Source organism: Taeniopygia guttata, chromosome 20, assembly GCF_048771995.1.
Source record: "Taeniopygia guttata chromosome 20, bTaeGut7.mat, whole genome shotgun sequence".
Lineage (NCBI taxonomy): Eukaryota > Metazoa > Chordata > Aves > Passeriformes > Estrildidae > Taeniopygia > Taeniopygia guttata.
Window position 1 is genome coordinate 14568781 of NC_133045.1, and position 22826 is coordinate 14591606.

Here is a 22826-nt window from a genome sequence, read left to right on the forward strand (position 1 = left end):
GAAAGGAGCTGGGCTTGGAGTGCAGGTGCTCCTTGTGGAGAGCCTCTGCCTCCGAGCTGGGGCTGCTGTCAGCTCCTCCTCCTCCTCTTCCTCGCTGTGAGCTGAGCCTTCCCCAGCAAATGAACCGCAGGAAAGGCTCAGGTAGGAGCAGCTGGAGAGCCCTGAGGGGAGGTCTGTGATTTATGGGGCTGTTGGAACTTGCTGCTCTGCTCCTCCATCGCCTGGAACGCTCTGCTGAAACCGCTCCCCAGAGATCTCTAGTGAGTGCTCCAGACCTGACCTGGGCTTCCTTTCTCCCCAGCGAGTACCTGGAGGCACACCAGGCTGAGCTGGATTATCTCTCTGGTCGGCACAAAGATACAAAAAGGAACTCCAGATTGGTAAGGTGTTTTCCATGTTCCATGCTTCAGTAAAAGCCACAGAAGCAGCTGCTTTCTCCCACCTGGGACCCCCAGGGGCTGTGCAGTTCAAACACTGAGCTGGGATCCAGTAAAGCAGCATGATCAGAAATGTCCCAAGCAAGGTAGTCCCAGGTGTGAGAACTTACCTTGAAATGTCTCATTTTCAATACCCAGCAGTGTTTTTCAGATCATGTTCCTTTTCTGGGCTGTATCTCTGTGTGTCTGCTCACTGATCAGTGTTTGTAATATTAATTTTGTGTAAATTAGGATGCTCCTAGTGAGTCTTGCAGTACATTTGGAAGTATCTTTAGTGGTACAAATCCAGGTGCTCTCCTCTTCAGCCTGTGCCGTTTCTCTTTCAGGCTTTCTACTACGACCTGGATAAGGTAAGGCTGTTTGGGATGGAGTGGAATGTTGCAAACAGAGGAAAATGGGTGATTTTCTGTCTGCTGTGTTACCTAATGGCACATTTGGGAAATAATTTCTTACATCCCTTTCTCTCTCGCTCCCCTCCTGAAAAGCAAATCCGTTCTGTGGAGAGGTACATCAGGAAATTGGAGTTTCACATCAGCAAGGTAAGGGTTTATTCCGTGTACCTGCAAGGCTCCCACTGCTTTGTAAGTGGTTTATCCATGGCAAACACTCTGATTATAATCCCTCTGAAGGGGAGACTGCTGGGGACTTGCTGAAAGCTGGAGCCACTCTTTATACAGCAGGAGGGGATTTTTATTTATTTATTTTCCTGAATGGCTCCATTCAGGCCGAATGTTGGGCATGACCCAACCTGAGCTTTCCTGTGAAGCCAGTTTGCATTTTCTGCCAGTTTATTCAGAAATGCTGCTGTGGGAAGCCTGGTGTGTTCTCCCCTTCCCACAAGGGGCCACGGGGCAGTTCTGTGTCTGCTGCCTGCCAGGGCTCCCAGAGGCTGGGCACAGCCAGCCCTGCAGGGCTCCAGGCCATGCTCAGGGAGCTGCTTTCCTGCTCTGCCATTTCTGTGAGCACAGTGTTACTCTGCTTCTTGGCTTCTGCTCTGGAGAAAGCAGAGCTGGCTGCACTCCTGAAGAGAGCACGGGGTACCGAGGAGCAAAGTGTAAAATGCAGGAGCTGCAGCATCCTGCAGTCTCTGACAGGGATCTGGGTTGCTTGTTGGGTTTTTTGCCAGGAAACACTGCTGATGTTCCTTCCCCAAACCGTGCCAGGGTGACTCCAGTGCCTTCTTTCTGTGTTCCAAAGGTAGAAGAGCTCTATGAAGCTTATTGCATCCAGTGCAGGCTGCGGGACGGGGCCACCAACATGAAACAGGCCTTCTCCCTGTCCCCTGCCACCAAAGCCTCCAGGGAGAGCCTGGTGGAGCTCTACAAGAACGTCCAGGAGTGCACAGAGGTAGGAGATGCTTCCCACTCGTAAGCAGGACCTGCCTGCTCCTTCACAGGCATCTGCTGGCAGCTGCTGCTGGCTTTTTGTTAGTGGTGTGGGTTAAACCCTTAACATGTGTGAGTACAATACAGATAGAGTGCATGGGAAATCCTTGGTGCTGGAGTCTCTCATGGCTCCACTGGACGTGTGGGATGAGCATTGAAGGAATAAGCTGTGCTTTTTTTACAAAACCATAATGAGTCAAGGAGTTCCACTCTCCTGTGGCAGATTTTCTGTTGTACAGAATCTGTTCACATTACTTTTATCTGCCTTTACTGGTGAAAATGTCTGTGTGTCCTTTGGGAAAAAAAAAAACAAACAAACCAGTCCTTTAAAAGAAACAGCAGTGTGGGCAGCAGCTCCTGTGCAGTGCTGGTGACTGTGCAGCTTTCTTCCAGGACATGTGCTTCATAGAGGGAGCTCTGGAGGTGCACTTGGGAGAGTTCCATGTGAAGATGAAAGGTGGGTTCCTTTCTCCTGTCCTCATTCACTGATTTGGGGTTTCTGGGCAGCAGCCTGATGCACTGAGAGCCCAGAGAGACCTTGGACAGAATTCTGGTTTTGCTCCAGTGCTATAAACCAGACCTGCCATGGTATTTTGTACTCGAATACAAAACTGACACACTTTCCTTTTTCACCTCAATTGAATGTTGTCCTTTTAGGAGCGTGCTGGGTTGGTGGTGCAGCTTCTGCACGGAGCTGGGGACAAGAGGGAGAGTTCCCCAGAGGGTCACTTGGTTGATTGCAGGCTGTGTTGGGGGGCTTTGCAGGGCTCTACAAACATTGGGAGTTTTCCTTCTCTTTGCAGGGCTGGTGGGCTTCGCTCGTCTCTGCCCAGGAGACCAGTACGAGGTGCAGTATGCGACTTACCTGTGCATTTCTGTGCTTTTCCTGCAGTGAGAGTGCAGGGGCAGGAGGTGGGAGGTGCAGGAGCAGAGCTGTGACAAGCCAGGCTCTTTGTGAGCAGAGCAGAGCTTGGCACTCGCTGTGCCCTGGGAGGCTGGGTGTGATTTGGGTGTTATGGGAGGGTTTAAATGATGCCAGAGGTCGCCTACCAAACCCAGCTGCCAGGGCTTGGCCTTCAGAGCTGCCTGGAATCAAGCAGCAGGGGCTGCCAGTTTCCTGGAAGCTTGCCCTTGGCATGGTGTGAATGCACCCAGTGTCTCCCTGGGTGCTCTCCTGTCCTCACCTTTCCCAGGGAATTCCAGCAGTGAATTCTGTGCCAGGCACCTCAGCACCACCCCAGCTGCAGGGCAGCGTGCTCTGGGCTCTTCTCCAGTGCCTGGGACGTGCCTTTGGGAGCTTTGCAGGGGTTCAAACCTGCTCCCCCATTCCTGTCTCTGGTTTTCTGCTCTGTCCAGGGCAGTGGGCGAGGGAATGGCTTTGCTTCTGTGGGGCTGAAGGGAATCTCTGGGACGTGCTGGCCCAGCCCCCTTTCCTCTGTGGCTTCCAGGTGTTCGTGAGACTGGGGCGCCAAAAGTGGAGGCTGAAAGGCAAAATTGAGACTGATGACAGCCAAACATGGGATGAGGAAGAAAAGATTTTTATACCAAATCTGCACGAGAAGTTTGAAATCAAGGTGTGGTGTATAATGGTTGGATTGGAAGCAGTGGGTTGACGGGTCTTCTGCTGCTTCCCTCTTAGGCTATCACGGGTTTCTCAAAACTCTTAGGTAGTTTTCTTTTTCTAACTGTGTGAAAAATGGAAGCATCAGGTAAGAAGCTAATTTAGATCCCTGCTTTACTGTAACTGTTGTGAAAACTCGTCTCACTTTGTGTGGCAGTGAGAGTTTTACTCTTTTTTTGTGCTCTCCCAGCTGATGCAGGTCACTGGCAAATGTCCTCCTCACTCACCTCCTGCTCTCTCCACTAGTGCTCCATGATCTTTGCCCAGTCAAGCTCGGAGCAGGTTTAAATTGGGGAAATCTGCACAGCTGTGTGTCCCCAGCTCCTGAGCCCTCCCCTGTGTGCTGTCCCTGCTGGGGACAGCAGCTCACAGCTTTGGTGGCACAGAGCTGTGTCAGGGTGGGCTTGTGCCAGAGCAGAGCCTGGGCTGTTCTCCTCTCTGTGCACTGACCTGGGACTGGGTTTGTGTCCCTGCAGGTGACAGAGCTGCGAGGCCTGGCCACGATCCTGGTGGGGGTGGTGACGTGTGACAGCATCAACTTCTTCAGCACCAAGCCCCAGGCCATCGTGGTGGACATCACCGAGCTGGGCACCATCAAGCTGCGCCTGGAGGTGCTCTGGAAGTAAGTACAGCCTCAGGCAGCAGCTCAAAAACCAGGGTGGGGAATAGCACAGGGCTCCCGGTGTGTCCCTGAGCTGCATCCAACATCCTGGTCCCCTTTCTCTCCGAGAGCAGGGCAGAGACCAGCCCCGTGCTGCCCCGCCGCCAGCCCTGGGCAGCAGCTGGCACTGGCAGCAGGCAGGGCAGGGGACAGAAGCTGCTCCTGTGACCTTCCAGCTCTTCCTTTGTGCCACCACAGCCCTGGCACCTCGGCAGTGGCCGGGCTGGGCTCTCTGCTCCTCACCAGGAGCGTTCCATGGCCTCCAGACTGTGTGTGGGTCTGCAGAGCACGGAAAATGTCCCAAGGGTGATGAAATGAAACTGAAAGTAGCAGTTTCTGGGCACAATGAAAAAAATACACAGCTGAAGATTTAGGACAGTCATTGTTACTGAGATATGATCTGTTAAAAAGCAGTTTTCCAAAGGCTTGGCACCTTTGTATGCGCACTGGGAGTAGTTAGGAATACAAGGCTGTTTGTGCACTCCAGGGAAGTTGCTCACAGATGTTTTTTAAACAGCTGAGCATTGTCACAGTACCTGGAATCTGTTAAATTGTTTTATATTTTAAATCTGTAGTTTGATTTTTGTTGTGGACTATTGCTGTTATTAAAAGTAAATGCTCACTGTTGTGGATGGTGCAGTGGCACTCATTCCTCCCTCCAGACTCCCCAGCACAGGGTTTTGAGGTAGTTCTGTTATTTCTGCTTTATGGCACTGGTGTCTCACAGCTGCCACAAATCGAGGCTTTTGAGCCTGATTCTATCTGCCCTTGTCCAGGATTACAGCAGCCCCTCAGTGAGGTGCCCTGTGGCTCTCTGCCCTGTGGCTCTCTGCAGCCCTCTGAACACCCCTTGGTGTCAGGAGCCCCCCAAAAGGCCCCTGTGACCTGTGCAGGCTCTCAGCAGGAAAATCAGAAGCAGCTCTGGTTCCATGGCTGGGGAAGGAAAACCTTTATCGATCCAGTGCCATTTTCTGAGTGTCCCTTTTGTGGGCTGTGGTTCTTGACACTGTACCCACAACTGTGGGCACAAGAAAATGTGTCCAAGAGCCACATTTCAGGAGCCACAGCACCTGAAATTCATTTTCAAGCATAAATTGCTTGAAGTCAATAAGAAATAAACTCACCTTGGCAGAGTTTTACCTGCCCCTGTTTATGGTGCTTTTTCCTCCTGAGGTCTGACAGTGGCCACAGTAAATGGAGTTAATAGTGTGGAAGAAAGCACTTGTCTCTTCTTGTGGCCCCCAGCAGTGGCAGTGCCAGCAGAGTCCTTCATTCACACTGCTGGATCTGCTCCCTTCCTGTCCTCCCTGTCAGAACTTCGGAATTCATTGTGCACACAAGCTGCTCTCACAAAAGAGCTGCGTGGGGAGAGCCCCCTCCTCTTCTGGGCTGTGGCACAGCTCTCCTAACCCAAATCTCCTCACACACTGCCTTTGGGGCAGAGCTCACACAAAACTCCATCCCAGCCCTGCTGCTGCTTCCAGCTCGGGGCAGCTTTGGGCTGGCAGGAGGAGCACATCGCTGGGATGGGGCCAGCATCACACAGCCCTGGAGCCAGGAGAGCTGCTGGGGGCTCGTTGGCTTTGGGGGTTCATCCCCCCTGGAATTTCCCAGCCGTGAGAGCCCCGGCTCGGTGGCTCTGCTGTGTTTAAGTTCTGTGGGATGTGCTGGGCTCCCACCAAGTGGGTTCTCCAGAGCTCCTCAGTGCAGAGCTGGCCTCTCCCCTCTGCCAGTCTGTTTGCTGGGGCTGTTTACAGAAGAGAGAAGCTGTGTGGTGATAACTCGGGGTGTTTCTGGTTTCAGAGATAGAGCACTCCTAATAACAGCTGCTTTTTCCTCTGATTTAAGAGTAACTAAACAAATCCATCTGATTTACTCGAAGTTCCCTGAGAGGCAATTTTTCAGTCTAGACCTGCTTTGTGAGAAATCCAAATGTAGATCTCTCTTCTGCTTCTAAATGTACATTTTCTTTAAATAGGCCTCTGGTCTTCTGGGCTGAAACAAAAAGTGCCTTCAGCTCCTTTATAGATTGTGCCATGAGGAGTGTGAATGAGCTTGGGCCCTTGCAGGACGGCTTTGTTGGCCAGTTTGGCAAAAGGCTTTGGGTTTTGTGCCAACCTAAACAGCAGTCTGAGTTCTGTGTCTCACATGCAGGATAAAGAGAGAGCTGTGTTCTCCTTCCAGAGCTCCAGAAGTGCCCTGCACTGGGATCCAGGGGCACCATCCCCTCAGAACCACTCTGGTGGCTCTGCTTGGAGCAGCACTGGCCTGGCCCACGAGGGTTCCTGCAGCAGGGGGACAAAACCTTAAGGGAGAGTAGAAAAGGAAGGTCTGGCTGTGATTTTGGGATATGTACCCACTGCCAGTGTTGCTCTTACAGATGCAGATGTAGTGGGGAGGCAGTTCCTCCTGCAGGACCTTCAGGCAGTGCCCCATCCCTGCGCTCACAGCTGGTGCTGGGCCGAGCTGGATGATCTGAGGCTGCTGCTTGTTGGGCTGGACAGGGTGAAACAACCACCTCCCTGCTGAATTCCAGGGCACTTTCCCCAGGGCTTAATGGGGGAAAGAAAAATCTCATTATTAACAGCAAGTCCAGTCCCCTGGACTAGAATTGACTGAGTTAATGTAAGCCTGGATTCACAGGCTGAGCAGTGGGATTCAGGCAGGGGATTCTATCCACACTTCTGGCCTGAATTGAATCCATGGATTTGGGGGCATTGAATCCATGGACTGGCTGGACAGGAGGGGAGTGACTGGGGCACAGAACAGCGACAGCAAAGATGATCACACTTGTGGGTCACTTTAGATTTTTTTTTTTTTTTTAAATAGCTTTTCAGTCCTGAAAAGCTGTTGCTGGATAATCCTGTGCAGGCATGTGGATGTTGGCTGGGAAATGTGGACAGGAAATGTGGAGCCACTCTTTCTCTCAGTTCAGCCACAGCCACCCCCATCCCCCATCAAAGTACTTGCTCCACAATTTAAGGTTAAACAACGACATTCCTGCATAGCTTTTACCTATGCAGAGGTTTTATGTCAATGATTTCAGGAAGTGACTAAACAAACTGAGGAAAAGCCAGTGACAATTAAAGACAATAGTCTGCTTGCAAAGTCTGTGCAGGAGGGATCCCAGCCGTGGACTGCAGCTGGTGTCTGGGGAAAGCTCACTCCATCTGACTGCTTCTCTGGCTCTCCCTGGGGTATTCTCTGCTGGCTCTGGCTGTGTCAGAGGGCTGGGGAAAGCTCACTCCATCTGACTGCTTTGGCTCTCCCTGGGGTGTTCCCTGCTGGCTCTGGCTGTGGCACAGGGCTGGGGGAGATGGATTCACGGGGCTGTCCCAGGGTGAGGGTTTGTTTGCTGGAGAAATGTGGAGGGAGGTGATGGGTCATGCCCAAGGAGCTCAGAGCCCAGAGATGATAGAAGCTCCAGAGCAGAGCCCGTTCTTGCTGTCCCCCTCTGCTCTGCTCTCTCTGTCACTGCTGCAGCACCAGGAGCTGCTGCTTGCCTGCAGCCAGCTGATGAGCTGCATTTTGCTGCAGGCTTTTAGGAATTGTCAAAGGGGCAAAGCAGATTTTGTTTGTTCTTATTCCTCTCCTGGAAGTGTCATTTTGCATTACTGCATCGCTGTATTAAAAGCTAAACATGAAGAATCTGAGGAATGGATCCCTGTGACTTTTAAGAGTGCCGTGGTAGGAGTAATTTGCTTCGTTAGCAAACCCAGCAGGCTTTGGCTGAAAGGTTTGTGCTGTCAGAAAGGCGATTTATTTCTGCCCTGAGCCGGTGCAGATGGATTTCCCTGGCTCTGAGGAGCAGGGCTGATGGAGCCCAGCTGGGTGCCCCTGCCTGCTGCAGCCCATTCACCTGGGCTGGGAGTGCCAGAGCATTCCCTGCACTCAGCAGCAGAGAGCTGCACTGCAGGATGCCCTGCAGGGCTGCCCGTGCAGCCTGAGAAGCCAGAGCGGGGTGGGACTCTGCTTTTCAACTTTTGCTAGAGAGCAGAAATTCATTTCCCTGCAACTGATTAGTCCTTGCATCCCCTGCGATGTACAGCTGAATTTTATCCTGCTCTTTGGTGGTTATATTTTTTTTTCAGCTGATTTTATCCTGCTCTTTTGTAGTTATATTCAATCACTGAGGCTGCAGACTTGTTGCAAACAATTCACTTTTTTCAAAACGCCAGTATTCAAGTGGGAAAACAGACTTTCTTTTGGTGCCACAAGGCATCTCAGTAGGCAAAAAAAACCCCAAAAAAAAACCCCCAAAAAACCCACATATAGTAACCAATCTTGCTTTGCTTAACTTGAAATGTGTTTTCTGTCTCCTGGTTAGCTGAGTGGCATCCCAGGGGATCATTATTGTGAGTTTCCCTTGCACACTGCTTTGCAAAGGAGCTGAGAAACCAATGGCTGAGATGGAGCAGGTAATTAGGGAGTCTTTGGAGCAGCACTTGAGAAGCCCTGCAGACCACAGCCAGATTGCTCTGGGCTGTGCCTGGCTCATCCCTGCCTGGATGAAGCACACACCCTGCCAAGGAGCGCTGCACAGGCTTCCCCTGCCAGCCAGAGGAGCTGCTTATTAATAGCTGAAGGATAATGAGGGCTTTTATTGGTTTTTCCAGGTGGTGTGTGCTCTGCAGGAGGGAAGCTTTATTACAAAAGGTTCTCTTTATTACACGTGTTGTATTTCCTTCCTCTCTGGCTGTGTGGTGTGTCAGTGCCTGGGCCAGCAGCGGGTCAGGGGGGCACTCCTGCCTCTGGGCCCACTGGGCTCCTCTTCCAAAGGCTCTGGCACAGGTTTCTGTCCAAAGGGTGTTGAGAAATCCGTGTACAAACCACAGCCTTTTTGCCTGTGTCTTTCTCTGCTGGAGCAATCAAAGATTCTGGCTGGAGAGGCAGTTTCTGTTTTGTTTTATTCTGTGTGTTGCTGACTAAACGTCCCTGTTCAAATCCTGCTGACACCTCTGTGCTCTCTGCTCTCACTGGCACTTCTCCTGCTGCAGCCCCTTTGACACAGAGAGCCTGTTTCTGTCACCTGGAAGCACTGCCAAGTTTTCTGTGGGGAGCAGGAAGAGCTCGCTGTACAACTGGACCCCCCCAAACACCCCCAGCTTCAGGGAGAGGTATTACCTGGTGAGTACCTGGGGCGAGCAAAAGGCAAAGCACAGACCCGGGGCTTGGCTCTTGGGCTGGATCAGGCTGCTCAGGAGCACACTCAGAAATGTGAAAACAGCTTTACTGTTTATTTGGGGCTTCATGAAATTTTTCTTTTAACCCCTTTTAAGTTCTATTTTAGATTTTGTAAAGCATTTTAAAAAGCCCTCAACAAAACTCTGCTCAGCAGCTGGGGCGGCAGGGGTGTGGGTGTGTGTGTGCTGCAGCAGTCTGTGGTGGGATCCAGGGAAGCAGAGTCCCCTCTCCCAGGAGGGACCTCGGCCTTCCCACTGGCTGCAGGCTCAGCTGGCATCTCTTTGCAGTCTGTTTTGAAGCAGAGGCAGAGCCCAGGGGATGGAGGGGAGGAAGGCCAGCCTCCCAGCATCCTGAGCTACTTGGCTGCCTGTGATTTCCATGTCCCCGGGAGGAACAAGCCCCACAACCCCGCGGAGACGAGCGAGGGAGACTCGTTCAGCTCTGAGGATCAGAGAGGGGCAGAATCCAGGAGCACGACGCCAGCCCTGGACCACAGGATGCTGCCGCTGGTGATTATTCAGGAGACCGGAGCGGAGGAGCCGCAGCATCCCCTCCCAGACCACAGCACTCTGGACATCCTGAAGAAGACCCCGTGTGGGGATGGATTCCCACGAAGCCCCTCCAGTTTCCCCGCCCGTCACAAGGGCAGGAGAGGCCCTGGGCGCCGGGCAGAGCAGGAGAACATCAGCCAGGAAAGCTGGAACACCACAGAGCTCAGAGCAGACGGGTGTGCCAGGGCGATGGACAGGACCCTGCAGGAGCTGCTGCGCTTGCTGAGCCCGCGGCACGAGGGCCAAGCCCAGCTGCAGAAACTGGAGGGGCAGGTTTCGTGTCTGAGGGACAAGCTGAAGGTAGGGGGGTCTCGCTGCGGGGTCTCACTGTGGCTCTGCCCTGCCGTGGGTTCAGGTCACTCCGTGGTGGTGGCTCGGTCAGGGAATCCTCAAACAGGACAGAGAGACCCCAAAAAGGTCAGGGAAATCCCAAAGGGCACAGGGAGCCCCGGATTTTGGCTGGCAGAGGCCGGGCAGGACTCAGGGAGCAGCCCTGGGGCTCCAGGGGAGCAAAGCAGCCCCGGTTGGAGCCCAGCCTGGGGGTCTGTCCCGGGGTCTGGGCTGGCTCCGAGCCCTGGCTGCAGCTCGAGGTGGCCACAGGGCCAGGCAGAGCCCGCTCTGTGCCGCTGCCCTGCTCCTGCCAGGGCTGGGCACGCTCCTGGTCCTGGAGGAGAGGTCCTGGAGGAGAGCAGCCAGGGGCTGGACCGCAGGTTTGGCAGCAGGAACGGATCCAGGCTGGAGTAAAAAACACAACTGCCCTGGCCTCCTGCTCCCGTGAAACCTCTGGAAAGGCAGCGTTTAAAACCCAAACTGAGTAGCCTCAGAGCAGCCTTTCCAAGGGGGACAAAGGTAGTGGCTCCATGAAATTCAGTGTTGATAGGAAGCTCTTGGGTGCTGTGCTGGGATGGAACAGCCCCCCAAGGCTGCTGCTTTGAGCTCAGATACAGGGAATGAGTGAAAACTGTCTTAGTGATGGAGGATGCAGAGAATGTCAGCTCTCACCAGGCATGGAGGTAAAGGGCAATCCACAGAGTATTGAAACATGTTTTGAATTTAACTAGCAACATTATTTTGGGGTCAGAGTGCTGCACCAAGAGCACTTTGGAGCAGCACTTGAACAAACCCTGCAGGCCACAGCCAGATTGCTCTGGGGCTGTACCTGGCTCATCCTGCCTGGATGAAGCACAGACCTGCCAAGCAGCACTGCACTGATGTGCAAGTAGCCATGCACTGACTTCCTTCCCTGATGTGTCAAGAGTGAAATCAGAAAAGCAAAGCGATTTATTATTAGGAATGAAATCAGAAAAGCAAAGTGATTTATTATTAGGAATTATTTCAAAACTGGCAAAGAGCAACTGCAAAAAGGCTGGCCAACTATACATAACAGTATTTCTGCTTCCATTTCATCAACAGCTGAAGACACTGCACAAACATTCCTCTATGGAGAGTCTGATGGTGGAGACAGTGCTGGAGAGTTTTGATTTCCTGAACGCCGACTGCAGTGCCGATGAGCTGTCCCTGTTTGGGAGCGTGAGGACAGGCAGTGTCAGGTATTGCTGCAGCACCTCGTGGCACAGGCACAGGGGTCCCACAACAGCCTCTCTGGGCTGGGAAACAGCTGTGGTGTCAAATCCAGCACAGAAATGCCTGCCCACTCTTTTAGAGAGGGTTATAAAGGCGGTTAAAGAAAATGCTGGTTTCTGTTCAATGCCACCTGGTTTCTTTCAGAGCTCCTGTTGGGACTGTCCATCTCAGTTCTGTTCAGTGATGAGACTGTAACTCTCTTTTCCCCTCACCTCACCAGCACATACAATGACAACGTGCTCCAGTCCCTGAGCTGTGACACGAGACCAGAAGCACGGGATGTAACTACTGGGGACGACAACCTGGACGTGCTGCTGCTGACACACCTGAGGCTGTGCAAAGGTCTCCTGCAGGTACAGAGCAGCCTGGGGCCTTCCAGGGCACTGCCTGCCACTGCTGATTCTGATTACAGGAGAATTTGATATGTTTTGTTTGATTGATAACAGCAGGGAGACTCAGAATGGAAATTGGGTGCATTAATGCAGTGAACATGTGTGTCCACACAGAACATGTCATACAAAACTCTGCTGCCTCTTCTCAGCCTCTGGGTTTTGCTCTAAGCAACAGCTCTGTGCCCAAATCAGGCTGCAAACACACAGGCTTGGCTTGGGCCATTTTAATAATGAAAAACTGCTACAACAGGGAGCAGGTGTCTGGTGGGCAAGGGGCCTTCTGGGAGCAGCTGAGGATTTTTCACTCGTCTTAAAAGTTGGACCAATCCTCATTTATCTGGAGCTTGATCCTGCCCTTGTTTCAGCTCCTGAGTTATGTCTGTTGCATTTCAGAAACTGAGGACACCAAACATAGCCCAGGTGGTCGAGGAGAGCATTTTGGAAGAGGTGTCAGAGCAGACACGAGTCCTGGGGGATGTCCTGGATCTGTCTGTTGAGAAAAGTGAGTACCTGCCTTACCCCAGGGCACTCAGAGGTGGGAGAGCTGCACTCCTGCTGGCCCTGCCCAGGCCTCCCCAGAGCCGGGGTTTTCCTTCTAAATTCCTTGCAAACATTGACATCGTTAAACCAGCTCATCATAAAACCAGGGCTCGTTCTTTGGTTCATCTTTTCTTCTACATAGAAGGAAAAACTTTGGAGAAGTTGGTCTTAGAGTAGCTGAACTGGTATGACTTAAATAGGGATGTTGTAGATGGTGGAGTTTGCAGTCGAAGAGCAGCCTTAATAAAATCCTCTTTTATATCTGTGCTTTTTCTTGGTAAGCAAACAGCCCAAATTCTGTGCCCACTTGCCAGAACAGTTTGGTGGGCACAGAATTTTATCTCTGGTCTTCCCACTATTGAACTCTTCCATTGGCAGCTGGACGTGACAAAATGATAAAGCACAATGAGAGGCTTGGAAGGCTTTTGTTCTCTTCCTGGTAAATACAGCAGCAAGAATGCAAATTTTAGTTGGAAGCATTTGCTGCCAGATTTTCTCCTGGAGGATGTGAGAATAAACTGTTCCCTGGAGCAGGGCTGCAGAGGGGCTGGTACAGTGTGATGGGAAGTGTGGGAGTCTGACAGGCAGGAGCTCAGTGTCTGAGGTGAAACTGGGGGATGGAGGGTCCAGATGAGGAGCCACAGGGTTCCTGAAGGGCTGCACGTGCTCTTGTGAAGAGTCTGAGAGAGCCCCGAGCTCAGAGCTCTGCCCTGGGCAAGGAGAGCAGAGGAGGATCCCAAAAACCCTTGGCAGTGGCACCTCCTTGGCTGACAGAAGGGCGACGACTTAAACTTCCAGAATGTTCTTCTGGAACTGACTCAGAGATAAAGGGAACAATAAGAGGCAGAAGAGCTGCTGATGGCAGTTTAGGAGCTCCGTGCTTGGGTATGAACGTTTGGGTGGCAAATGTCCCGTTTTTAACAAAACCATCTCTAATGCAAATAAAAGTTAGTGCTACCCCATGTCCAGATAGCCCAGCTGCAGCCTAATTTCTCACCTACAACCCCAAATCTGCTAGAGCTCGCTGACTTTTTAAAATGTTGGGTTTCAGTTATTCAGAAGACTAAAAAGAAGAAGCAATATCTGAAAATCTGGAGTGATCTTGCAGAGCCTGGCAGCAGCATCTTGGTGACCTCAGCAGAAAGGTTCCGTCATGCTCTGAAGTACACAATGATGCTCAAAGTGAAGGAGAAGTACCCCAGCCACCTGGAGACAGGTACCAGAGAGAGCACCAGGCCACACTTCATTCCAGAGCAGTGCTGAAACTTGTCCTTGTGCATTTAAAAACCCCAAACCTGTCGTTGCTTCCAGCAGCTTCCCCGTAACCAGCCTGTGTTTTGTGTTTGTCCTGCTCCCTGCAGTGCTGCAGCGGCTGCTGGAGCAGATCCTCACCTGCGATGGGTTGCTCCCCTGCTCCCATTTCCAAACGGAGCCAGTTACTCTGTTCCAGTTCTATCGTTACCTGGAGAGGCACCACGTTGGCAGCCTGGAGAAACACCTGGCAAAGCTGGCTAAAGAAGGTAAAGGCAGTGCTTGGCTCCTCCTGCAGGGCTGCTGCCCTCCAGCCTCCTGCTCAAACACAGCTCCAGAGCAGGAAACGGCCCAGCCCTGGCACTGACAGCTTGTTTCCATTTTTATTCCCCTTATGACCATGTAGTTTTAATCAGAACAGGAAAAGCGTGCTTGACTCCCGTATCTGAGCGTGTGCAAACAAACCCCATGTGAAGGATGGGCTTAAGTGCCCTGAAAATAGGTTCTGGGTTATTCCAAAGCTAAAGCAGACACGGAGTCAGGAGCAGCCTGCGGCTGGATCCAAGGACAGTCTGTGGCTGGGGTTCACTGCTGTAGCTGGACTCAGACACAGAAAAGAACAATAAAATTGCAGAGGTTACGGACCTGCATTTTGCAGACCGAGGTAGCCAGTGCCTCAGTGGAGTCTTGGCCAACATATGAAAGTACTCCAAAACTTTCTCTGTATTAGGAAAGAATTATTTAAAAATAGTCCTGCAATTGGCTGCATCTTCAGGCTGGTGCTGATGCAGAGGACTGGTGGAGGGGCTGGGTGCTTGAGCACTGCTCTGCTGTCCCAGACAGGGGCAGGGTGGGCAGAGGGGTGTCCTGCTCTGCTCCCTACCCCGCTCGGGCTGTCCCTGCCGGGAGAGGGCAGCGGGCTGGGACAGGCAGAGAGGGCAGCGGGCTGGGACAGGCAGAGAGGGCAGCGGGCTGGGGCAGAGAGGGCAGCGGGCTTGTGTCCCTCGCCGGGGCTCTGCCCGCTGAGCGAGGCCGCTCCTTCCCCGGCAGTGATGCTGATCGAGGAGCTGCAGTGCCCCGGCCGGCTGAAGACGCTGAAGAGGCTGAAGGGGAAGAGGCTGAGCCGGCTGCAGCCGCTGCCCCGCACGCTGCGGCTGCTCGGGCTGCTGCAGCTGGACGAGAACCACCGCGTGGGCAAAGCGGCCACGGCCTGCCTGGCCCGGGCCGGCGGCTGCGGCGGCCTCCGGGCACGGGTGAGTGCGGGACAGCGGGGGGAATGCGGGGGGAATCCGGGAGGGGACAGCGGGAGGGGACAGCGGGGGGAATGCGGGGACAGTGGGAGGGGAATGCGGGGGGACAGCGGGGAATGCGGGGGGACAGCGGAAAATACGGGGGGAAATGCGGGGGGACAGCGGGGAAATGCGGGAGGGGACACTGGGGAATGCGGGGGGACAGCGGGGGGAATGTGGGGACACTGGGGAATGCAGGCGAAAACGAAAAATGCGGGGGGACACGGTGGAATGTGGGGACAGACGGAGCTTGGAGAGCAGGGGGGAATGCGGGGGGACAGGGGGGAATGCGAGGACAGCGGAAAATACGGGGGGAACGCGGGGACACTGGGGAATGCGGGGGAAAACGAAAAATGCGGGGGGACACGGTGCAGTGTGGGGACAGACGGAGCTTGGGGAGCAGGGGGGGACAGCGGGGAATGCGGGGACAGACGGAGCTTGGGGAGCTGTCCCGGCCCTGTTCCAGCCCTAAGCCGCTCCAGCGCGGTTCGTCTCACGGGGTAACCCCGCTCCGGTCGCTGGGATGGGTTTGGCTGCTGGAGGACACGTCCGAGGTTTGGTTCCGCTGTGTTTTGTGCAGGCTGTCCTGTTTTACAGCGATGCTCTGTCCGGCTGTGACTCCAGGCTGCAGCAGGCTGCGTGCCTGGCTCTGAAGAACCTCCGGGTGAGCGCTGGGCTCTGCCGCCCTGCCCCAAGGCCGGGGTCAAACGTGTGGGGCTGGGGACTGCAGCCGGGAACTGCCCCATTTCGGCTGCCGAACTGGGAATAACAACATGCCCAGGGCAGCGGCAGAGGGAGCCCAGGGCAGCTGGCAGGGGCTGACCTGGCAGGGAGGGATGTGGGACCTCCGGTGATGCTCAGGGCTGAAGGACAGTGTCTGACTGGGGACATCCAGCACCAGGATAAACCAGCAATGTTTCTGTATCAGTCAGTTCTGAACGTTTAACTCGAGAAAGCTGAAGTTAAATCAGGGGATATTTTTAACAATAGTGGATTAAAGTCAGAAAACAAAAGTAATATTTGCACTGCTGTTATAAGGAACAGCACAGATTTAAACCTTCCCCAGAGCTCTAAGCTGCTGTAATGGGTTTGCACACAAATAGCAAACCAATATCTACAAACAGGTGCTCACACAACAGCAAATCAGGGTCGATTTGCAAAGCACCAGGATTAACCCTTTCAGTGAGGGTCCTTGTTGGGTGGTACTGATTTGATGGTCCCACTACTGTGACCTGTACCCTGGAACTTTTACACTTTCTGATGCCCTAAAACAGGAGAGAAGGTAACAGAGGTGAGATCGTATCAGGAAATTTAACTGTAACCCAGTTTGTTGGTGAAGATAAAGGTCCTGGTGGAATTTGGATGTCAGAGGAGATGGGAGTTTGTTTCTGTGTTTGCTTTGTAGAAAATGTCCACCAAATTGCTGAAAAGTTTCTTAGGCAAATTCTTCTTTTTTCCAACAGGCCGTGGAGAGCATTGAGCAGGTTGCCCACCTGTGCCAGTCTGAAACAGAGGAAGTCAGGAATGCAGCCAGAGAAACCACACTGTCCTTTGGTAAGGCTTTTATACAGCTTTAAAATGATCTGAAAGAAGATGTGAAATAGTGCAGGACCAGGAGGGGCCTCAAGTTCAGCCTGAAGACATCCAGGACAAGGGAAATATTTAATGAACAGCTGTTTCATACCATGAAAATAAACTTTACATCACACATAACAGCCAAGGGCCCCTGATCAAGTTTATAGAACCAGACCAAGGGGATCCTGAAGGATTAAGTCCTTTAGGAACCACTGAACCTTTTGAAAAGGTTGTAGATAAGGACTGACAGTTTTATGCTGGTTGATTACTTGTTACTTCACTGGAATCCAAGTGACAAGTGCCTGATGGTGGAGGGGGCCTGATAAAATGTCAGTGCTCCCCACCTCCTGCTGCCCAGCACTTGTGCTTTTCCTGGGGGCTCAACAGCTGGAATGCTGCCAGAGCATGGCCAGGGCATGCAGGAGACAGCCACTTCCCTGTTCTGCTCTTCACACCCCACTCTGAGCCAGGTTTAGTCCTGGGCATCTCCAGCCATGCCCCACAGAACACTCAGGCTCCCGTGAGACTCTCCAGCTGTGATGCTCCAAACTGTTACTCATGGAATGCAGGGGGCCTGGTTTTCCATGGTGGTTTTCCAGCAGGTTTTGGAAAACCATTGCCTGAGGGATGTGTTGGTCACTCTTGAGTCCTTCCTCTCAAGCCAGGCTGTGCCAGGAGTGTCCCCAGAGGGCTCAGGGTGCTCTGCCTGTCCCTCAGCAGGGGCTGTTTTCTCTCTCCACAGGGGAACGGGGCCGACAAGCCTTTGAGAAGATGGACAGGATCTGCTGTGAGCTGAGAGAAACAGCTCAGGAGGCCGAGATTGAAATCACAGTGTTTTAGTAGTGGAATGTGAGGAGCTGGATCCCGTTGTCCTCACAGCCACACGGGTACCTGAGGGTTTGGTTTTGTCTGGCTTCCTTCTGTCCTGTCCCTGCTCTCTCCTGCCCCAGGACAGGTTTATTTCCAAAGGGGACAGTTGGTCACCTCCAGGATGCAGCCTGGAATGTATTTTCTGTCTCTCAGCACATGATGAAATACCAAGTGCTGGACAAATGAAAACTGTGATCTCTCAGAATGTGGATCCAGGTCTTAACTGGAGTTCAAATCTCCATCTTGCTGGAATTAGCTGCCCCTGCTCCAACTCTGTCCAATATGATCTATTTTCCCAGGAAGTGATTTATTAATTTGGCATTCTCCAAGGAGAGAAATGATCACTCTCCCAGGCCAAGTGCCCTGTCAGTAGAACAAATCCAGCCCCACTGCTTGGTGGTTTCCTTTGCTTGGGCAATTGAGCTGGAGAAGGAAAGCCTGGTAGTCCCTGAGTCACTTTGTAAATGCTGCAGCTCAGCCAGGGCCTGACAGCTCTGTAGGAGGTGTGTGCTCAGCTGCAGGGGATTTGCCATGTGCAGCTCTGACTGAGGGAGGGACAGGTTTGATCTTTAAATTCTGAATTTAGTCATAGACCAAGACTTCCCCTCCTGCTCCAGCCCTGGCTGGCAGGGTGCCCATGGGGAGCAGCCTGGCTTCAGGTGCAATACTTGAAAGGGGTTGGGATTGTGTGTACATATTTTTATATATATATATATACACATAAAACTTTTCTATTTGGTATTTATTTGTTGGATTTCATACTGTTTTCTAAAGTTCTAATAAACCATTTGAGACAAGTTCCTGGGAGTGTTTCCTACTGCTGTGCTTGCAGCCCTGGGGACAGGTAAGAAGCACTAAATCCCCAAGGAACAGGGCCCTGATCTGCTCTGTCCTGTTCCACTTTGGTGAACTTTCTCCTCCAGTTGTAGGTTTCCTTAAAAATATAAATCAAAGGTAAGTACTGGGATTCAAACACCAGGATGTGCAGCTGCAGCTGCAAACAGGCTCAGCATCAACTCCTGCAGAAACCAACCAGGTGCTTGAGCTCCTGCACTTCTTACCCTTAAAACGTGGCTGTTCAACCCGAAAGATCAGAGGAGGGAAATGGAGGTGGCAGGGAGAGATGGGGATCCTCTACTCTTTCCCTGGAGCTCTGCCTCTAGAAGCTTTTACAGCAACATTTAAACCCCTTAACTCTACCAACCTACCCTCTGCCAGCCCTCATGTGCACGTGGGTCAAGCAGGAGCCCGTGGATCCAGCCCAGAAGCAGTGACACATTCAAGTGAGTTCTTTAAAAAAAGAGTTTTATTGTTACAACTAAAATGAGAACTGAAAACTTGTATGGGAGATTGAAAAACTGTACAGTTGTACTCTAACCTGGGAGGCCCAGCAGCGGCTTACACAAAAGACAAGATACCTGAAACTGTATTATACCAAAACATTCAGCTTTTTTGTTGAGTTTTTACATTTTTTTTATAAAAGTTTATTCTATGGCAATCTGTAAAAAAGAAAGACCTGATGAGTAAATATTTGCTTAAGGCAGATAGCAGAGCAGCTCACTAACTTTCTAACGAGTCTAACATGGATGTTTGTCCATTTCCAAGAACAGGTTACCCAACACCCCACTGTGCTACGGTATATACACCCCCCAACTACCACAGACAGTACAGGACAGCAAACAAATGGGCACAGCTCAGCACTCCCAGCCCTGCCCACACCTCCCTGGGCTCTGGGCACAGTCACTGTGTCCCAGCCAGGGTCAGGGCCTGCAACACAGGGGAGAAACAGGCACCAAGAGGCTGCTCAAAGCTCTTCTCTCATCTGCAGGAACTTTGGGTAGAATCATTTGCAATGGAATAACTCTGTATTCAAAGGAAAGATCCTTTCTTTTTCTGCCAGCCCTAGGATTTAAAATATCCCCTCTTGGGAAGGTGGCCAGAGGTGGGTTTGGTTTGTTTCCTTCCCCAGGTGTGCCAGGGCCAGGGGAGGTGTGGCAGGGCTGCCTGAGCTCTCTGGAATGTCTGTACTACACTCACTCAGCTGAAAGGAACATGCTACCACCGGGCACACGGAGCACACGGGATCCCACGGGAAGTCATGCCAAGGATTAGGCGAGTACACGGGCTCTGATAAACACCAATCGGTCCAGTGCTGAACAGAGAGACTCAGCAACACCCTCTGAACCACAGCCACTAAGGATCAGGTCATGCAAATATCGTTTGGGCACATCAGGAAGCAGGAATATAAGTTCTGTCACCTTTCAAGCACGTGGTGTTTCATCGGGACACCGCAGACTTCACATGCACTTTAATACAAAGGGGTACGAATGGTGCCTCAGGGCAGGGTCCTGCCCACGCTGCAGAGAACAGTGGGGACAAAGCAATCACAGAATGTATCTTAAATACACAGATGAGCCATTATATATTACCATTTTTCTATACTCATTTTTCCTGTTTCCAATAATATAACTAAATATCAACTGATTACAACATTCCTCCTTTCAAGTACTGGTCTGACCAACAGTCTCACAGGTAAAGGATCGACTCCCAGTACTACCTGAGGATTTATTATTGTACTCTTGAAAAGCCCTTGATGCAAGCTTAACAAAACACAGAACAGAAGTAACTCCCACCCCCACCCACCCCTTCGCCTACTCACCCACTGAAGGAAGAGCTACACCTACAGCCAGCTTGGCAGAAATAAATACGGAGTGGAGGGGCTGCCCTGGGCTCCTCCACAGCGAGGGCTGCACTGAGGGTGGTTAAGTGCTATCAATCTAGAAAGACTTTAGAAATAAAACAAATCAGTAACACTGCTGCAGATCAGCTGTCATGGGGCAGTTCAATCACCACAGCTCCCAGGAGTGACTCTGCTCCTGTCTCTGCACCACGACACAAGCAAAGAAATCTTTGCTATTACTGTTGAAACTGTCAATAATTTGGTATTACCCCGAGGAGCAGCACTGGCTGTTGGTGCAATGCTGCCTTCCAGTGCCAGTCCTCCCCACACAGCCCAACCCTCCCAAGCAGCACTCCAGCCCCACGGGCTGAGCCGTGCCAGAGCCAGGGCTGGCATCTCTGCTCCGGGCAGGGCAGGGCACAGCAGCACTGCCCCCCAGCCCAGGGGCTGCCCAGAGCCCAGCACGGCTCTGCTGGCCGGGGAGCTGCCCCAGCAGGGCTGCCCTGCCTCTCCCCTGCTCAGAGCGAGCAGCTGCAGAGTGAAACTGCATTTTACATTCCAAATGCTGAGGTTTAAGGACTGGTCCTGCCACGGGCACGGCCCCACTGCTGGTGGACGTGGTTTGGTTGAATTTCCCTTTCCTGTTTCTCTCCCTCCCCTCGACCTCTCCCAGCCCAGAATATAAAAGTAAAAACAGCTTCAGAAAGGATGGTGCAATGTAAAGAGGCATATGTGCAAGTAGAGTGCAACAAAAGTCAATGAGGAGATACGCTTAGTAAAGAAAAAAAAAAAAGAAAAAAATCAAAGAGCTGGACGTGTTGGGATACCCTGAGCAAATGCAGAAGCCTGGTTCTATCAACACAAGTAAAACAATCAGCTCTTTAAGAACAGTTATGCCAAGATTAAATATATCAATACCACAGGCACTGCCCACAACTCAGTCTTTAAAGATGAAGCAAATTTTAAAAAAGACAAAAAAACAACCAAAAACCAACCACAAACACACCTCCCCTTCCAAAAGTTTACATTCTTCAGGTATGTGGGTTTCTCTTTCTTTTTTTGGGAACTTGTCAATGTAAGTCATGTATTTGGTTACAACACTTGGAGAGTACAAGCAAGTTTCACTTGTGCCTAGTTTTTCTGAAACAAAAGAAAATGAACTGGCTTTTTAAAAAAGGCTAAAAACAACAATGTGTTGTAATTCTATTATTTAGTTTAAAAAAAAAAAAAAAAAAAAAGGAAAACAGACTATTTGGCATTTTCTCTGCTTACTCCTGAATATTTCAAGGCCCTGAGATTACAATATTATGTTCTTGGGACCACAGGGCTGGATAAAACCCTAGTGCATCAATTCTCTCATGAAGCCCTACCCAAAGTTCTGGCCTTTCCCCTAAATCTACCTGCTCTGAGCCACGGCTGCCCTGGCTGGAGGGGCTCCGAGGAGCTGGGCGCGACCGGGAGCGGCGCTCCCGCGGCAGCTCCGGCCCAGGGGTCAGTGGAAACACACCCTGTAGCAGAGATAAGCTCCTGCCGTGAGGAAGGTGAACATGCAGATATTCACTAGGAAGGGCTTCCAGGTGGCCACCACGTTCTCATCCTCCTCCTCCGGGTTCTCCTTCAGCGACTCCTCCTTGCGGGGCGAGAGCCGCGGGTTCTCCCCAACCGTTCTCCTCCGGGCTTCAGTGTCGTGACTAGTGCTGAGGACAGAGGGAGAACGCTCAGGGCTGGGCAGGAACGAGCACTCCATGCTGGACTGGCCATGGAGACAGAAGGCATGCAGGTGCTCCGAGGGCAGGAACAGCACAGAGCTGCAAAGCTCTTGGCGCTGCAGCAGCCACCCAAGCACAGCCTGTCTCCAGTTGGACACACTGGCTGCTCAACAGAGGTTAGGAAGAGCTTGGGAGGATTCTGTGCCCTTTAAAGAATAAGCTTTAACCACCACCTGCTTTCATTGCTCCTCACAAATCTGCACCAAGACAGGCAGTGAACAAACCCAGCTCATACCCACAGCTGGGGCAGGGGAACTCCAAAGCTCTAAACTCAAGCACCTGCCCAGAAATCACAGAAATGGATGAATGTGGCTGCTCGTTCAGCCCTGACTCCCAGGGAGCATCTCAGGGTGGAAGTGAGCATCTCCTCCCCTCCGTTCCCTGCCGAGGCGAGGCCTTACCTGTCTGTGCTGGGGGCTGGAGCTGCCTCCTCCACGCTGCTCACCGAGCACCTGATCTGCTCCTCCCCTGCCTGGGGCTTGGGCAGGAACTCGGGGTGCTCGTGCATCCTCCCGTTGTGCATCTCTGAGGTTCTCTTCGGGGGCCTGGGAGGTGGGGGGGTGTGCTCAGGGGGTGGCTCCAGGTCTTCGTTGGAGAGCTCTTTCCACTGCTCCTTCAGGGAAGGACAAACCCTGTTAAGCTTTGCTCTTTTAAGCTGCTCTAACTTTAAACTTTACCATGGCAGAATCTTTATGCTCTACCTTTCAATTAACTCTTACAGTGGCTCTTCATTTGCATTGAAAAAAAAGAAAGAAAAAACAGACACAAGAACTCCAAGCCCAAGCTGCATCCACTACACAGAACATATTGGCCATGTAAGTGAGAAATTCCAATCTGCTTCTAAACACCTCAAGCACAAAATAAAATCTGTTTTGCTAGAGTTCTGCTTACCATAAAAAACCCCTGATGAATTTAATAATGACACTTAAACTTCAGGCATATTAGAAAACTTGTACTGTCCGAAATGCCAGGGGAGGCTGATGCAGCAGCTCCACCCCAGTCACTGTGCAGGAAAGCACAGGAGGCACCTGCTACAG

General features: G+C 51.9%; 2 protein-coding genes across 7 annotated transcripts in view; one reads left to right on the forward strand and one right to left on the reverse strand.

The window, feature by feature from the left end:
* RIPOR3 (RIPOR family member 3) overlaps positions 1 to 18137 on the forward strand; it is a 41636-nt gene extending 23499 nt beyond the window's left edge. For 5 of the 6 annotated variants that reach the window (XM_072916893.1, XM_072916892.1, XM_030288498.4 and 2 more), the window contains exons 4-22: positions 302 to 380; positions 764 to 787; positions 923 to 976; positions 1635 to 1784; positions 2216 to 2279; positions 2626 to 2669; positions 3271 to 3396; positions 3920 to 4065; positions 9102 to 9231; positions 9576 to 10139; positions 11253 to 11389; positions 11644 to 11776; positions 12209 to 12317; positions 13407 to 13571; positions 13717 to 13875; positions 14657 to 14859; positions 15476 to 15559; positions 16359 to 16449; positions 17213 to 18137. In XM_072916893.1, coding sequence (XP_072772994.1) covers positions 302 to 380; positions 764 to 787; positions 923 to 976; positions 1635 to 1784; positions 2216 to 2279; positions 2626 to 2669; positions 3271 to 3396; positions 3920 to 4065; positions 9102 to 9231; positions 9576 to 10139; positions 11253 to 11389; positions 11644 to 11776; positions 12209 to 12317; positions 13407 to 13571; positions 13717 to 13875; positions 14657 to 14859; positions 15476 to 15559; positions 16359 to 16449; positions 17213 to 17310 — 2560 coding nt within the window. In that variant the 3' untranslated portion in view covers positions 17311 to 18137. The remainder of the gene's footprint in view (positions 1 to 301; positions 381 to 763; positions 788 to 922; positions 977 to 1634; positions 1785 to 2215; positions 2280 to 2625; positions 2670 to 3270; positions 3397 to 3919; positions 4066 to 9101; positions 9232 to 9575; positions 10140 to 11252; positions 11390 to 11643; positions 11777 to 12208; positions 12318 to 13406; positions 13572 to 13716; positions 13876 to 14656; positions 14860 to 15475; positions 15560 to 16358; positions 16450 to 17212) is intronic. The other variant, XM_072916897.1, reaches the window with a different exon arrangement.
* A 491-nt stretch (positions 18138 to 18628) lies between these two features.
* PTPN1 (protein tyrosine phosphatase non-receptor type 1) overlaps positions 18629 to 22826 on the reverse strand; it is a 30889-nt gene continuing 26691 nt past the window's right edge. The window contains exons 8-9 of the mRNA XM_030288505.4: positions 22191 to 22402; positions 18629 to 21717 (exon numbers count right to left, since the gene is read on the reverse strand). Of these exons, the coding sequence (XP_030144365.4) occupies positions 21513 to 21717; positions 22191 to 22402 (417 nt within the window). The 3' untranslated portion in view covers positions 18629 to 21512. The remainder of the gene's footprint in view (positions 21718 to 22190; positions 22403 to 22826) is intronic.